The 14097-nt window shown below is 51.5% G+C and overlaps 1 protein-coding gene across 3 annotated transcripts in view; it reads right to left on the bottom strand.

Moving 5' to 3' along the window:
- Positions 1 to 14097, bottom strand: part of MED16 (mediator complex subunit 16) — a 35279-nt gene that overhangs the window by 5454 nt on the left and 15728 nt on the right. For 2 of the 3 annotated variants that reach the window (XR_013229906.1, XM_077331669.1), the window contains exons 7-14: positions 9777 to 9932; positions 7480 to 7685; positions 6829 to 7035; positions 5660 to 5870; positions 4365 to 4504; positions 2847 to 3042; positions 961 to 1177; positions 12 to 95 (exon numbers count right to left, since the gene is read on the bottom strand). Coding sequence is in view for 2 of the 3 variants with exons in the window: in XM_077331669.1 (XP_077187784.1) it covers positions 12 to 95; positions 961 to 1177; positions 2847 to 3042; positions 4365 to 4504; positions 5660 to 5870; positions 6829 to 7035; positions 7480 to 7685; positions 9777 to 9932 (1417 nt within the window). In the remaining variant the exon portion in view is untranslated. The remainder of the gene's footprint in view (positions 1 to 11; positions 96 to 960; positions 1178 to 2846; positions 3043 to 4364; positions 4505 to 5659; positions 5871 to 6828; positions 7036 to 7479; positions 7686 to 9776; positions 9933 to 14097) is intronic. The other variant, XM_077331670.1, reaches the window with a different exon arrangement.

The raw sequence follows: 14097 nt of genomic DNA, 5'->3' as shown, positions 1-14097 counted from the left end.
CGCTTGCTTACCTGGTGCAGGATTTACATTCCTCAGTGGGGTACGCCCCGAGGTGAAGCCGCCGCAAATGGTCGATTTTGGGCTGCCCAGGTGCTCTGAAAGGGAAGGAAAAGGGCATTTGGGCTGACTGTGAAAGGAGCCCTGGTGGATCAAGGGTGAGCTCTACCCTGGCCAGTGTCTGAGCTGGCATCCTGCCCCTAAAGTGGGAGCTCCATTTATCCATCATGCATTTCAGTGGGTCTGATGCAAGGAAGTGCCAGGGAGTGCCTTGCTCCTGCTAGCGCCTTTCCTGAAGCCCACCAAGGAAGTGGGCGAGGTTCTTGCCCAACAAGACCTCTGTTGGCCACTGGAGATCCAGTTAGCTGTGCAGTCTAAAGCAATGTTTTAGGGCCAGCTGCCAAGAGTGTTCATTTTGTTCTCTCCCCCTTCTGCAGTGAACTTCTAAGATTACCTTCTCCCTTCGCTTGCACTTCTGTGTGTGGCTCCACCTCCAGTGGCAGCCATTTGCAGGCTGCCCCTGTCACCTTATGTCAGAATCCCAAAGGTCCCCAACAGGCTCAAAACAGCTGGGTCTAATTCTCTTCTCTCCCCCATCCAAAAGATGCCTAAGCTTGGGGCAATCATTTTGTCTTGTGACACTGAATTCCACAGATCGTTGTGTGAAAAGGCATTTCTGTTAGCCCTGAACCTGCTACTGAGCATCTTCCCTTCCAGAACCCCACTGAGCACAGCAAAAATAAGAAACATCTCTTATCTAACGTCTGTTCCCAGTGCAAGCCAATATATGTCGCTGCTTTATTTACCTTTCCTAAGAAGCCCCAATGTTGTGATATACTGCCACTGCTACTGCTACGGGAGGCTCCATTATTGCTAGCTACAAAAAGAGCCACGGCTTTGTAAAATCTGCTCCACAAGGTCTGGTAGGCGTAAAACAGCAGCATGCCTGGTCTGTCGGCCTACCTGGCAAAGGCGTCAAACTGCAGCAATGCGGAGTGACCCGCGAGCCCCGGGGGCTTCCCAAACTGCAGGCGGAGCGGCTGCTTGTTCTGCAGTCTGCTGATGATGGAGTCGTTGGCGGGCAGCCAGCCGATGCTGGGGATCAGCAGCTGGCTGGGCAGAAGGCAGCACTCATCGATCAGGGCGTCGTCCGGCTCGTTGGGGTGGTTCTCATCACGGCCTGCTCAGAGGAAACCAGCTGCTCTCAGGCCCTGTCATCAGCCAGCTTGGTGTAGTGGTTAGGAGTGCGGACTTCTAATCTGGAGTGCCGGGTTTGATTCCCCACTCCTCCCCCACGTGCAGCCAGCTGGGTGAGCTTGGGCTCACCATGGCGCTGATAAAACTGTTCTGATCAAGCAGTGATATGAGGGCTCTCTCAGCCTCACCTCCCTCACAGGGTGTCTGTGGTGGGGAGAGGAAAGGGTAGGCAATTGTAAGCTGTTCTGAGACTCCTTTGGGTAGAGAACAGCGGCATATAAGAACCAACTCTTCCTCTTCTTCAGTAATCTCAGGGCTCTCTCAGCCTCTCTTAGGGTGTCCTAATATTTCTCCTCCACCACTGTCTGTTTTATTTGCAGTCTCCTGAAGCTTGTGCTGGACTGTGAGGTCAGATCCAACTTGGTGAGCCAGACCATCAGGAAGGTGTATTATTTACCTGCTCTCAAAATAATAAAGCACTGATAAAGCTGTTCTGAGCAGTGATATCAGGGCTCTCTCAGCCTCACCTACCCCACAGGGTGTCTGTTGTGGGGAGGGAAGGCCGCTTTGAGACTCCTTCGGGTAGAGAAAAGCGGCATACAAGAACCAACTCTTCTTCTTCTTCTTTCTCCCATTCTCTGCCCTGCTTTCCCCCAGAATGGCCTGCAAAGCTAAAATACTTCAATGTGGAAAAGCCCACTGAGAGGTTTACAAATCGCAAAGCTGCAAATACTGTCTAAATTATATTATTTCCTTCCTCCCTCTGTGCCCCTTTCTTCCTCCCTCCCTCCCTCCCTCCCTTCTCTGTGTCCCCCCTCCCTCCCTTGCTTCTCTTTGCCCTTTCCTTCCTTTTCTCTGTGCCCCTTCCTTCCCTCCTCTTTTCTATGCCCTTTCCTTCTTTCTCCCATCATTCTCCCCAAGAGGGACCCAAAGCGGCTTGCATCCTTCCCCTCTTCTCTATTTTTATCCTCACAACAACCCTGTGAGGTAGGTTAGCTCAAGCAAGTGTGACTGGCCCAAGGTTCCCCATTGAGCTTTCATGGTACAAGTGGAGAGTCGAACCTGGGTCTCCTAGACCCTACCCAACCACTCTTAACTACTATCCTGCAACTCCTCACATGGACCGTTTATGCACTGGGAACTTCACTGACCCAGGAGCACAGATCGGGGGCAGAAAAGGTGCACTGGGTCAAATGCTCCCCCATGTGGGTGCAGGAAGAGGTGGGGCAACCTGCTATGACTAAAACTCCAGCTTGCAGCCCGGCATGAAACCTCCAGTGCGTAAATGGTCATGGAGAAAACTAGCTCACTATAGGAAAGTTTTCCTTTCTGACACGCTCATTTCTCTCCAGGTCAGAATTACGTTTTCCAGGTGCAGGGACTTTGATCCGCCATCTCTTCTGACAGTTTCTCACCAAATGCTACTTAGAGGTGGAGTGCAACTGAACATGGAGGATCAAATCAATCAACTGCAGCCCTAGTTGAGACAAGCTACTGAATGCCCAGATTTCCCCGAGGACGATGTCAAGCCCTGATGAGAGGAAAGGGAGGCACCAGATGCTGCCTTTGGGGCCTCTCCCTTACCCTGCCCCTTTGTGCCATGGCCAGGAATCACCACCCACTGGCCCTGGGGCGGGGCGTGAATCACTCACAGCAAAGCCAGAGCTTGGTCAAGAGGCGGAAGAGCAGGGACATGCTGTCCTGCGTGTCTGAAGTGGCTGTGTAGATGGGGAGGCAGCTGGGTTTCAGGAGCCCCCAAATCCGGATCATGACCATCAGTTCACGGAGCATGCTCAGAGAAGCACCGTCACGCAAGAAACTGTGACCCGGGCGGACCGGCCCAGATCCCTGGGGAAAGGTGAGGAAGGGAAAAGAGATATCAAACCTCCTACTCAGACTTTTTCAATCTTTAGATCCCAGAGTGCCCTCAAAAATATTCTTCAGGCTTCAAGTGACCCAGAAAAAGATGCCAGCTGGCTATGCCTCCCAGCCACGCTCCCAAAGTCACATGTTTACACACACACACACACATATCCTTATCCATGGTTCCTCTATTGTGAGACAGCCTGGGAGTTGAAACGTGTCTGGCTGTCCAAGCTGGAATAGGCCAAGGGAATTGGCCCTGCCCCTGCAGCTCCCGCCTCCATCCCTGGACTCCAGCCTCTTTGCTCTCAGATGCACCTCAGTGCCTGGAGCCAGCAACAGGTAAGAGGAGAGGCCCTGGGCAAAGGGTCGTGGTGGAGGGCTTGCAAATGAGGGCCTCCCAGCCTGCTAGGCTGGGCCTGCTGACTGCCTGCTAAGGAGCTCTGTCCCAGGCCTGCTAACGAGCTGGCCAGCCCCCGCCCGCCCCACTTGATCTGGCTGCGAGCTGCGGCCCAAAGCCACCTTTGGGCCGCAGGGGAGGGAACCCTTTCAATGCCCGTTCTTAGGAATGGGCTTTGAAGCTCATATATATATATGAGCCTCTTGTGGCGCAGAGTGGTAAAGCAGCAGACATGCAGTCTGAAAGCTTTGCCCATGAGGCTGGGAGTTCAGTCAGCAGTCGGCTCAAGGCTGACTCAGCCTTCAATCCTTCCGAGGTCGGTGAAATGAGTACCCAGCTTGCTGGGGGGTAAACGGTCATGACTGGGGAAGGCACTGGCAAACCACCCCGTATTGAGTCTGCCATGAAAACGCTAGAGGGCGTCACCCCAAGGGTCAGACATGACTCGGTGCTTGCACTGGGGATACCTTTGCCTTAGATATAGAGAGATATAAATTATATAGATATAAATATAACTATAAATATAAAAATTTAATTTTTCCCAACGGGAGTAACCCCTCCAGGGCTTTGAACTGACTCTGGGGCCACTAGCAACCCTAGTCGAGAATGGCTGCTCTAACGGATCATTCTTACCGACACTTACTTGTCACCTTTTTCTAGCTGAGGCATTCCCCAAGCGGGAGACAAGAGGGCATGCCTGCCAGGGGCAAGTTTATTACTGAAAATATTCAAAAATGATTATCCCCTTTAGATGAATCTGTTGCCCCATTAACTGCGGCCACATTTCTTTCAATAACAAAATGGACCAGAAGGATTCAAATGAAACACGTGTCAGGCCCAAGAAAGAAGTCAGTGGGTGGAATAGTGCTCTGAACTAAATGACAAGGCGCTAATCAAAGCCCAGCACCTGATTTGGCAGACTGGCGAGGAGGTAGAGGACGAAGTCGCCCACCCACTGGATCAACTGCTGGAGTGACTGGAGAGTGGTCATTTCCAGGACAAACTCTTCTGTCTTCAGGTTAATCATCACCTTGTCGATATCTGCAACTGGCGGAGATAAACCTGAGTTACTCCCAGCAAGGCAGCCGTCCTTTCAGCTGGAGGCTGGGCTCCATGGCTTCGGCCCCAGGAATACACTTTACCCCCCAACCACAAACAGGAGCTGTGGCACAGTGACAGGGCATCTGCTTGGTGCACACAGGGTTCCAGGTTTCATCCCTGGTATCTCCAGGGAAAAAAGCATCAGATCAGTAGTGATGCAAAGGATCTCTGCTTCAGACCCCAAGGAGTGGCTGCTGGTCTAACTCTCCCAATCTTACTGTACCGAAACCTGGGAGTACCCAATGAAGCTGACTAGTGAGTCATGCAAGACAGGCAAAAGAAAGAACTTATAGAGCTTATGGCCATAGGATATGAGCAATCACTTGTTTAACAGTTTTTTATTGGACATTGAGAGACAACTGGCTCATGGCGACCCACAGAGCAGGTTTTTGCAACTTTTTGACTGTGGAGGAGCCCCTGGAATAATTTCTCAGGCTTTGAGGCACTCCAGAAGTCATGTCAGCTGGCCATGCCTCCCCACCACACCTGTCTGCCACATCACCACCTGCATTCCCAGGCAGGCTCAAAGAGGACGGGGGGGGGGGGAGCAGAGACAGGGGGCAGTTTCATGTGGGACTGGGGTGCAGCTGCAGAAACCACGCAAACTCCGTTGTGCTCGGGAGGGGAGGACGAGGAGCCATGGGCACGGCCGGTCCCCTAGCTTGCGGTTAAGTCCCTTAAGCCAGGACGGAAAACGCCACAGACCCCCTCCAGAATGCCTGGGGACTCTCGGGAGTCTGCGGAGACCTGGTTGGGAATCCCTGCCTCAGAGTTTTCAAGGCAAGAGACATCTGAGGAGGTTTGCATCGCCTGCCTCTGCACAGCAACCTTGCCCTTCCTCCTATCCAAGCACTGACCCTGCTCAGCGTCCAAGGTTGGGCTAGCCTGGACCATCCAGGGGAGGGCACCGTTTACATGGAGCGCTTTTCACAGCGGAAGGCCTGCCCATGAAGCTGACAAGCACTGGAGTCAGGAAAGACGTAAGGAAGCTGGCTGGACTCTGGAGTCTGTGGCTGGCTTGAAACTGCTCCACAAGAGAGGCTCACACCCGTGTCCCTGGGTCCCGCTCCAGATACCCAGCGCCCATTAGCGCAAACGCACCGACATCGGTGATTTTGGAGCAGATCTCGGTGAGCCGGTCCCCTGGACTCTTGTCAGGGGTGTTCAGGACCGGGGGGCGGAGAAGCGACTTCAAGGTGCAGCTGATGGCCGTCAGGAAGAGCTTAGCGTGGTAGTCACACACTCGAGCCACCGTGGCAGAGGACAGCTTACACAAGGAAGCCTTCATGGCAATGATGCGTGTGGAGAGAACCTGCCGAACAAATGGTTGCTCATGAGACACTTTGTTTTGTGGGACGTGTCTCCAAAAAGCATCCTTCCCCTTCCTACAGAAACCCGGGGAAGTACAGGGCCCCTAACAAAAGAACCCTGGGAACGGAAGTGGGAAGGGGCTGTGGCTCAGTGGCAGGGCATCTGCGTGGCATTGAGAAGGCCGCAGGTTCAGTCCCTGGCATTTCTGTTCTAAAGGATCAAGTAGGAAGTGACGGGAAAGACCCTTGGCTGGGACCCTGCAGAGCCAGTGATGGACTCTGACTGACTCTGATTCAGGACATGTCAGGTAGGAGCAAGACTCAAGTCCAGACCAACCAGATTTCTGAGGTGTATGCTTGTGAGATCCACAGCTCTCTTCGTCACAATCTGGTATCTGTTGAAGGGGTCTATGACTCCTGAAAGCTTGCACCCTGGAACTCCTGCTGATCTTTAAGGCACAAGTGGACTCAAACCTTGCTCTTTTGCTACCGACCAACACGGCCACCCAGCTTTGCAAATGCATTTTCTGGCACAAGACGAAACGCCAGGTGTTATCACAGCACAACCGTTCTCAGTTCTCCCTGCCCCCTTTTGAAGAATGACAATTAGATCATTTTTGAAGCAATTTCACACCAGCTTAGTGTCATATTCCCTGAGGTATCTTGTAGAGTTATGCTGTTTAAGTGAAGCAACAGCCCTACCGAGTGACAGCTCAAAGAAATTACCAGTTAGCTCAGCTAACCCTAACAAACTCTGATGGGAAACTGCAGGGGGTAGAAGGCAGAACAGTTTACTGAGCCCCCGGGGAGGGCGTTATATAAATATAATAAATAAATAAATAATTTGAAATATTTCTACCAAGTCTATTAAATGAATGTCCAAGATGGGCAAGGGACTGGTAAAAAAACTGAAAAAAGCTTTGAAGTTGGGGAGGGTAGGATTTGCACTCGCAGCCTCACCTGCTGGAGGGCTGCATTCTGGCGCATGTATTCCTCATGCAGCTTCTCCACCAGGTTTTGGACCATCCCGGGCTGGACGTGAAGCAAGATGTCCCACCAGTCATAGCCGGTAACCATGCAGTACTCCAGCAGGAAGAGCAAGTGGCGGAGAGACATGGTCATATCCAGGACGTGGCCCATGGAGGGGGAGATCCGGAGCATGCTCAGCTGGGGTGGAAAAAAGAATCATTAACAGCATCCAGAGAACCATGGCTAGACTCTCATGTTGTCATCTGGGTCTGAACGGTCAGATTCCTCTTGCTTTGAATCAAGGACTGAGTGATTTTGCCTTTGCTTGTCTCTGTTGCTAAACCAGTGTGGCACAGGGAATGTTCGTGAGTCCCTCACTAACGATGCCACTAGGATCCCTCACTGTCTATGCCAATAGGATTTCTCATTGGCTGTCACTGGCATCTCTTACCAACGTTGCTGGATATGCCAGTAGGATACCTGTTTGAAGGAGGAAAGCACATCAGTGTCCAGGGACTTGGGTCACTCCAGACAGTGGGTCCCAAGTCACAGTTTACTAAACTTCTCCAATGGTTGCCTGTGATTCACGGCTGAGGGAGACCACAATCCCTGGCCTCTGCTCTGGCTCCCGAGGCAGCCTACCTTGCCATGACTGTCGATCCCAACCAGCGCCAGCGACGTCCATGACATCTGCATGGCTTTGAAGTGGACCGAGGGGCCGGCTGTCCGCTGCCTCTTAATGGCCTGCTCGTCGACTGGGCGCTGGGAGCCGTAGGAAACTGCCATGGTCTGCAGAGTGAGGCGGTGGATGATGTGCACACTGCCATCATGGAAGGCGAGGGCAAGTCCTGCCAAGAAAAGAGTGGAAAGAAGGGGACTTTAAAGGTTGTTTGTAAAACAATGTCCTCATCTTCTGTAACCATTAATAAAGCCAGTAAGGGGTGCTGGGAGGAGCTGGGACTCACCGCCTAACCACCAATCAGCCCACTAAGTGGGGAGGGAGCCCCTGGCAGCACTCTGGCTGCCCCGAGCAGCTCCAGCTGTGGCTTTGCCAGGCCTCGACAGAGCAGCCAGGGCAGCAGGAAGAGAAGCGGACTGCCTGCCAGCACCTCCCCCACCACCCCTGAGAAGTCCCGCCAAGGCCTCTGCAGGCTTTTTGGGGGCAGTGGGGGGGGGCGACGGACTGCCCCTCAGTGCCTCCCCCCCTGAAAAGCCGCACTGAGGCTCTGCAGGCCTTGCCTGGTGTGGGGGGAGGCCTAGGGCCATTGTATTCAGAGATACGACAGGCTTTTCTGCTAGTTATAACTAATTCTGAACAACAGCTTCAGAATGTAGATACAAAAACATGCATAATGGGGCCACACTACAGATAGGGGTATTTTTAAACCACCTTGGGAGGGAAACAGGAAATGCAAGAACAACCCAAAACAAACATTTGAGGGTTTGAAACCACTACAATCACAAAACAAGTATCTGCTTCTGTCAGCAAAGAATGCCACCAAGATCTTGAGGATTATGTTGTAATACTTTGGACGCCATTCCATCCGTGTCTAGGCAATTCCCAAGCAACAAAGCTGGGGCTTCAAACCTCAGTGAGTGTCAGCATAGAGCTGGGCACAAACCACATTCTGCAGTGTGTTTTGGTTTGTATCTGAACTGCGAACCAATACAAACCGGGAGGTTGGTTCATAAACCAAAACAATCTATAGCAGTTTATGACCCCTCCTTCTTGTTTCTCACCAAAAGCAACAGGGAGCAGAAAGCAGGAGGTTAAAATCAGTTTTTTGCTCCCCACTGCTCAGCTATTTTTTGTTAAGAGAGAACGCAGGGGTTTAAATGGCTCTCAGCCCTTTCTGCTAATCATGAAGTGGAATTCATGGTGGCTCTTCAGTTCACAGACTTTGGTTCTTGAACAACAAAATTCATCATGAACTTACACTAGTGAGCCAGTCTGGGCCCATCCCTAGTCAGCACAGGGGAATGTAAACATACAGACTAAAACTTTAAAGATAGGAAGGAAGGTACAGCTGAAGGCAGGAAAAGCAAAAAAAAAGTTAAAAGGGGAAGCTAAAGAAGGTGGAAGCAGAAAGACGACTTTGTGAGCCAATGAGGAGAGCAGAAGCTGAAGAGATAAAAAGGTAAATAAAGTGAGTGCCAGAGACGGAGAGGGGAGAGGCATTGGCCACTGCCTGGCAGAGGTAAAGAAAAAAACAAGGGGGAAAGATAAGGTGACCAGATTTTAACATTGGTAAAGTGGGACACCATTGACTGGGGGGGCTCTTGATTAAAAATTTGGTCTATATGGAGCAACAAAATTTTTCATAGAACGCATATAATGCAAAAATAGTATTGTAATATATATATTTTTAATTTCAACATAAGTGCAATTTGCCAGGTGTCCCCAGACGTCCCTCCAAAAGTGGGACAATCTGGTCACCTTAGGGAAAGAGGAAATTACAACCTAAGCCCTCCTCCACAAGTCCTTATGGGTCCCCAACTTGTATAATAGGAACATGAAAATGAGCTGCTTTTTAAAACATCGGGAGTCTTGAACCTGGGGTTCTAAGAGCGGGCCTCCTCCTTACAAAACCACATTGGCAGCATTTCATCTTTGAGGCTCTGCAGTGCCACAGTTGTAGATGGCCAGTTGGCAGTATTACAATGATCATGTCAGGATGAATCAGGTGACAAAAGGAACCAATCAGGCTCCACTTGGCTCCATATCACCTCTCAATCCACAGAGGGGATATCCTTCTACGTTGTCTTAGATTCAGTAGACTTTGATAGGGTCTACTCTGATTGGCTGCAGTTCTGCAGGGACTCTAGCACAGAAACACCCTTCCCAGCTCCCTCCTGGAATCCTTTTAAATAGGAGCTGCCTATAGATGCTCATCCAGCAAGAGTATTTTCCCTCTGGAAAAAGTGCAAAGTTTCCTCACCCAAGCCAGGGAAGAACTTGGTGTCACTTGCCACTTTCAAGTCCGTGTTGGTCAAGGAGATGGGCAGCTTGGGCAAGGCCACGGCTGACACCCGATCCAGGTCGTTGGTGGCCGAGAGGATCCGCCACTTCAGAATCATCGGCGGCTTGTCTCCCACTTCAAAGGGAAAAACATACAGACACACACAATGGCGGGTTGATAGAGAAGAAGGCTTCTGACTCCCTCCCCATTCAGCACACCCAGGGCTGCAAGAATGGGTGCAGAAATCACCTTTAAAACCGCGTGCTACGACCTGTGAGCAAGGAAGCAAAACTAGGCATGACAGCAGGCCAAATCTGAGGTTGCGTTGCAAAACAAAATTTAAGAGCCGAGTCAACACCAGCAGGTGGATTCCTCAAGAAAGCTGGCGTGTTCTTTTGTCCTCCAGATGTGACTTTGGAATGCCCAAACTGACAGGTTTTCATAGAATCATAGAGTTGGCCATCTAGTCCAACCCCCTGCTCAACGCAGGATCAGCCCAGAGCTGATCCTACTTCAATCTACTTCTTTGTGACATTAACTGCAGGTTAAACACCCGCAAGAAAGTGGTGCCACTGAACTGCTTATTGTCCTGGTCTTCTGTTATCACACCTGCCAGGAAGCTGACAAAAGCAGTTTGGAGAACATCAAAACAACGCAGTACGAGAGAGTTTCAAACTGGTCCCCGAAAGAGAGAAACATTTTGAGGGAAGCCCACAATCAGGCCCTAACTGGGCTGTCCCAGACTAGCCTGATCTCACCACGTCACAGAAGCTAAGCAGGGCCAGCCCTGGTGAATATTTGGGAGAGAAGACTGCCAAAGAATAGCAGGGTTATGACACGGGGGGGGGGGGGGTAGGCCACGTGAGCAGATGACGCCCAGTTATTCCGGATGGTGAAAACCCAGGCTGACCTTGAAGAGCTCCGAGAGGACCTCTGCAAACTGAGTGGGCAACAATGTGGGGGGAAAATAATCCTAATTTAAAGGATAGGCTAATCATACAGGGGTAGTCAAACTGCGGCCCCCCAGATGTCCAGGGGCTCATGGTAATTGTAGTCCAGGGGTAGTCAAACTGCGGCCCTCCAGATGTCCATGGACTACAATTCCCTGAAGCCCCTGCCAGCGAATGCTGGCAGGGGCTTCTGGGAATTGTAGTCCATGGACATCTGGAGGGCCGCAGTTTGACTACCCCTGTTGTAGTCCATGGACATCTGGGGGGGGGCGCAGTTTGACTACCCCTTGCGGAGGCTGAGCAGGAAAAAGCTCTTGATGTTGCAGTGAGCAGCTCAATGAAAGTGTTAACCCATGTGCTGCAGTGCTGAAAGAAGCAAACTATGTTAGGGATTATTTTTTTTCCTCCAAATGTAATGCCCTATGCAGATAAGGTTTAGATCTATGGTGCGGCCTCATTTGGAAGGCTGTGTACAGGTCTGGTCACCGCATCCCCAGAAGAACACTGCAGAGCTAGAAAAAATACAGGGGAAGAAAATTAAGACGAGTAGGAGTTAGGACCACCTTCCCTATGAGGAAAGACTGAAGAGTTTGGGGCTTCTTTTCCATTTAGAAGAGACAATTAAGGGGGGGGACACATCATAGAGGTTTATAAAATTATGCCTGGGATAGAGAGAGTCGATAACAAGAACTTTTTCTCCCTCTCCCAAAATGCTAGAACTTAAGGGCAGTAGATTCAGGACAGGCAAAAGGAAAAACTTATTCACTCTTAATGTGTAAAGGTAAAGGTAAAGGTATCCCCTGTGCAAGCACCGAGTCATGTCTGACCCTTGGGGTGACGCCCTCTAGCGTTTTCATGGCAGACTCAATACGGGGTGGTTTGCCAGTGCCTTCCCCAGTCATTACCGTTTACCCACCAGCAAGCTGGGTGCTCATTTTACCGACTTCGGAAGGATGGAAGGCTGAGTCGACCTTGAGCCGGCTGCTGGGATCGAACTCCCAGCCTCATGGGCAGAGCTTTCAGGCTGTATGTCTGCTGCCTTACCACTCTGCACCACAAGAGGCTCTCCTCTTAATGTGTACCAAATAATAAATATTGGTATTGTAATTTTAATATTTAGAGTTTTTTAGCCATCAAAAACAGCACATGGAATCACTTGGAGCAGCAAACCCGAAATCCGTAACTATCTTAAGACCAGCCTAGTCCAGGGGTCCACAATCCCTTTCAGCCTGCGGCCACCTTTGCAATTCAGACACAAATCAGTCAACTTTCCAATGGCCAATTAGAAGCCTTGCTGGGCAAAAGGCTCACCTGACTCCACCCACTTTCTCAAAACATTTGGTGGGGTCCAAGAAAGATGTTGGGGAACAACACATTAGGGACCCCTGGCCTAGACAGTAACCCAACCAGAAGAACTTTGATCCAAAAACAGAATTTGTTCTGCTGTTCTCCCATCGTCTTGCTTGACGCCAAATCTGCACAGTTCTTCTCCACCCCTGATTTGTCTTCTCATCTCTCACAAGAAAAGACCAGTGTAATTTTGAAAATTACAAATGCTTAAGAGCCACCTGGGTGAAAAAAACCTACTTCAAAACCCCTTACTGGATAGATAATTACTCAAGATACAAACTGGGGCTCTCCCACATATTGGACCATTTCTGTCCTCTTCCCAAAGGGGGTGGGGGGGAAGTGACACGCCTGCTTTGGTTGTGCAAAATCATCCATTAAAATTATCTTTGATTTCTCCCATCTTGACAAAATTGCTTCCTGCTCTTTCATGGGAATCAAAGAAGCCAGGAAACAAAAGCGTAAATTGTAACAGCAAAATGGAGAGCAATGAAACGTGAAATGAGGGTAATTTAATGGTTCTAAAGCAAAGATCTTCCTTTTCCCTCCCTTCGTTAATTCACATCAAGGTTACTGTCCCATAGTAAAAAGGAACTGTTGTTTTTTCCATCGATAAAACAGGAAATATTACTAAAAATATCTGTAAACATCTGAACACCGCCCGTGGCGCCACGGGCGCCACGGACTAAATAAAAGAGTAAGGCGTTCTGGGGCGGGATGTGTCCGGGATGAGGAAGGGTCCGGATTGGACCCTTCCTCATGACAGACAATCGGAGGGAACAATCGGCAGGCGCGAAGCGCCTGCCGATTGCTCCCTCTGATTCCCAGCCCCAGCAACTGCGAGCCGCGCGCAGCGCGGCTCGCAGTTGCTCCTGGCCTGACGCCCGAGGGAACCCACGCAGGCCGCAGCCCCCGCGCACCACCCCCTCGCCCCCAACTTACAATGGTCTCCGCCGTCCTCGCAGCCGCTCCCGGTTCCAGGAAGAAACAGTCCACCAGCGGCCCTGCCAGCAAGCGGCCCGATGTGCGGGCGCGGCTCGCGGGCGCGGCTCGGGCGCGGCTCGGGCGCGGCTCGCGGGCGCGGCCCGGGCGCGGCTCGCGGGCGCGGCCCGGGCGCGGCTCGCGGGCGCGGCTCGCGGGTGCGGCTCGCGGGCGCGGCCCGGGCGCGGCTCGCGGGCGCGGCCCGGGCGCGGCTCGCGGGCGCGGCCCGGCCGCGGCTCGCGGGCGCGGCCCGGGCGCGGCCCGGCCGGTCCCCAGCCTCAGAAAGGTTGGGGACCACTACTTAGGCAGAGAGCCGCCGCCCGACAAGGTCAGTTTCTAGCGCCCGCTGTATTCGGCATACAGCGGGCTTAATTACTAGTTTTAAATAAATAGCCAAAATCAAAAGCATTAATATTTAGAGTTGGTTACCTGATGTATCAAGATAGTTGCAAAATATAATTAAGGAGACAGTGATTGCTAAAATTACTTACTTTAAAAAATTTACATTGCTTTAATGGCCAACTGACCACAAGCAGAATCACACAGAAACAGCCCTTGATAATCCCCTCTTACATGTCATGAACATGAGCCTATTATCTGTATCCAATAACAATATCTTAATTAGACTGCAAAAATAATGTATGACAAAAACTCCCCTAAATATCTCTTGCTCGAATCCTCTCAAAACATCCATGGTTCTCCTATATATTTGGGAAACTGCCCGGGGCGGGGCGTGGAGCATGTCCAGCCCTCGGACAGTGTCTGAGCTCGAATCCAGCCCAATCAGGGTCCAGCTAGCAAAGCTGGCTGCACCCTCACTGGGGCGGCCCCTACGCAGCCCGCCCTACCAACAGCTGCTGGCCACAGCGACTAATAAGTAGTGGCGGCGACGGGGGTGGCAGCAGGAACGAGGCCACAAAGGGAACGCGGCAGGAGGACGAAGGAGGATGCGACGGCGGTGAGGCAGCCACAGTGTCCAGAACCAGGTGGTGCCCAGAACAACCCGGCACTGGCCGCAAGCG

The sequence above is a fragment of the Paroedura picta genome, chromosome 4, assembly GCF_049243985.1.
Source record: "Paroedura picta isolate Pp20150507F chromosome 4, Ppicta_v3.0, whole genome shotgun sequence".
Taxonomy (NCBI): domain Eukaryota; kingdom Metazoa; phylum Chordata; class Lepidosauria; order Squamata; family Gekkonidae; genus Paroedura; species Paroedura picta.
The sequence above is the reverse complement of the archived record's forward strand: the minus strand, read 5'-3'. Positions and strand labels throughout refer to the sequence as shown.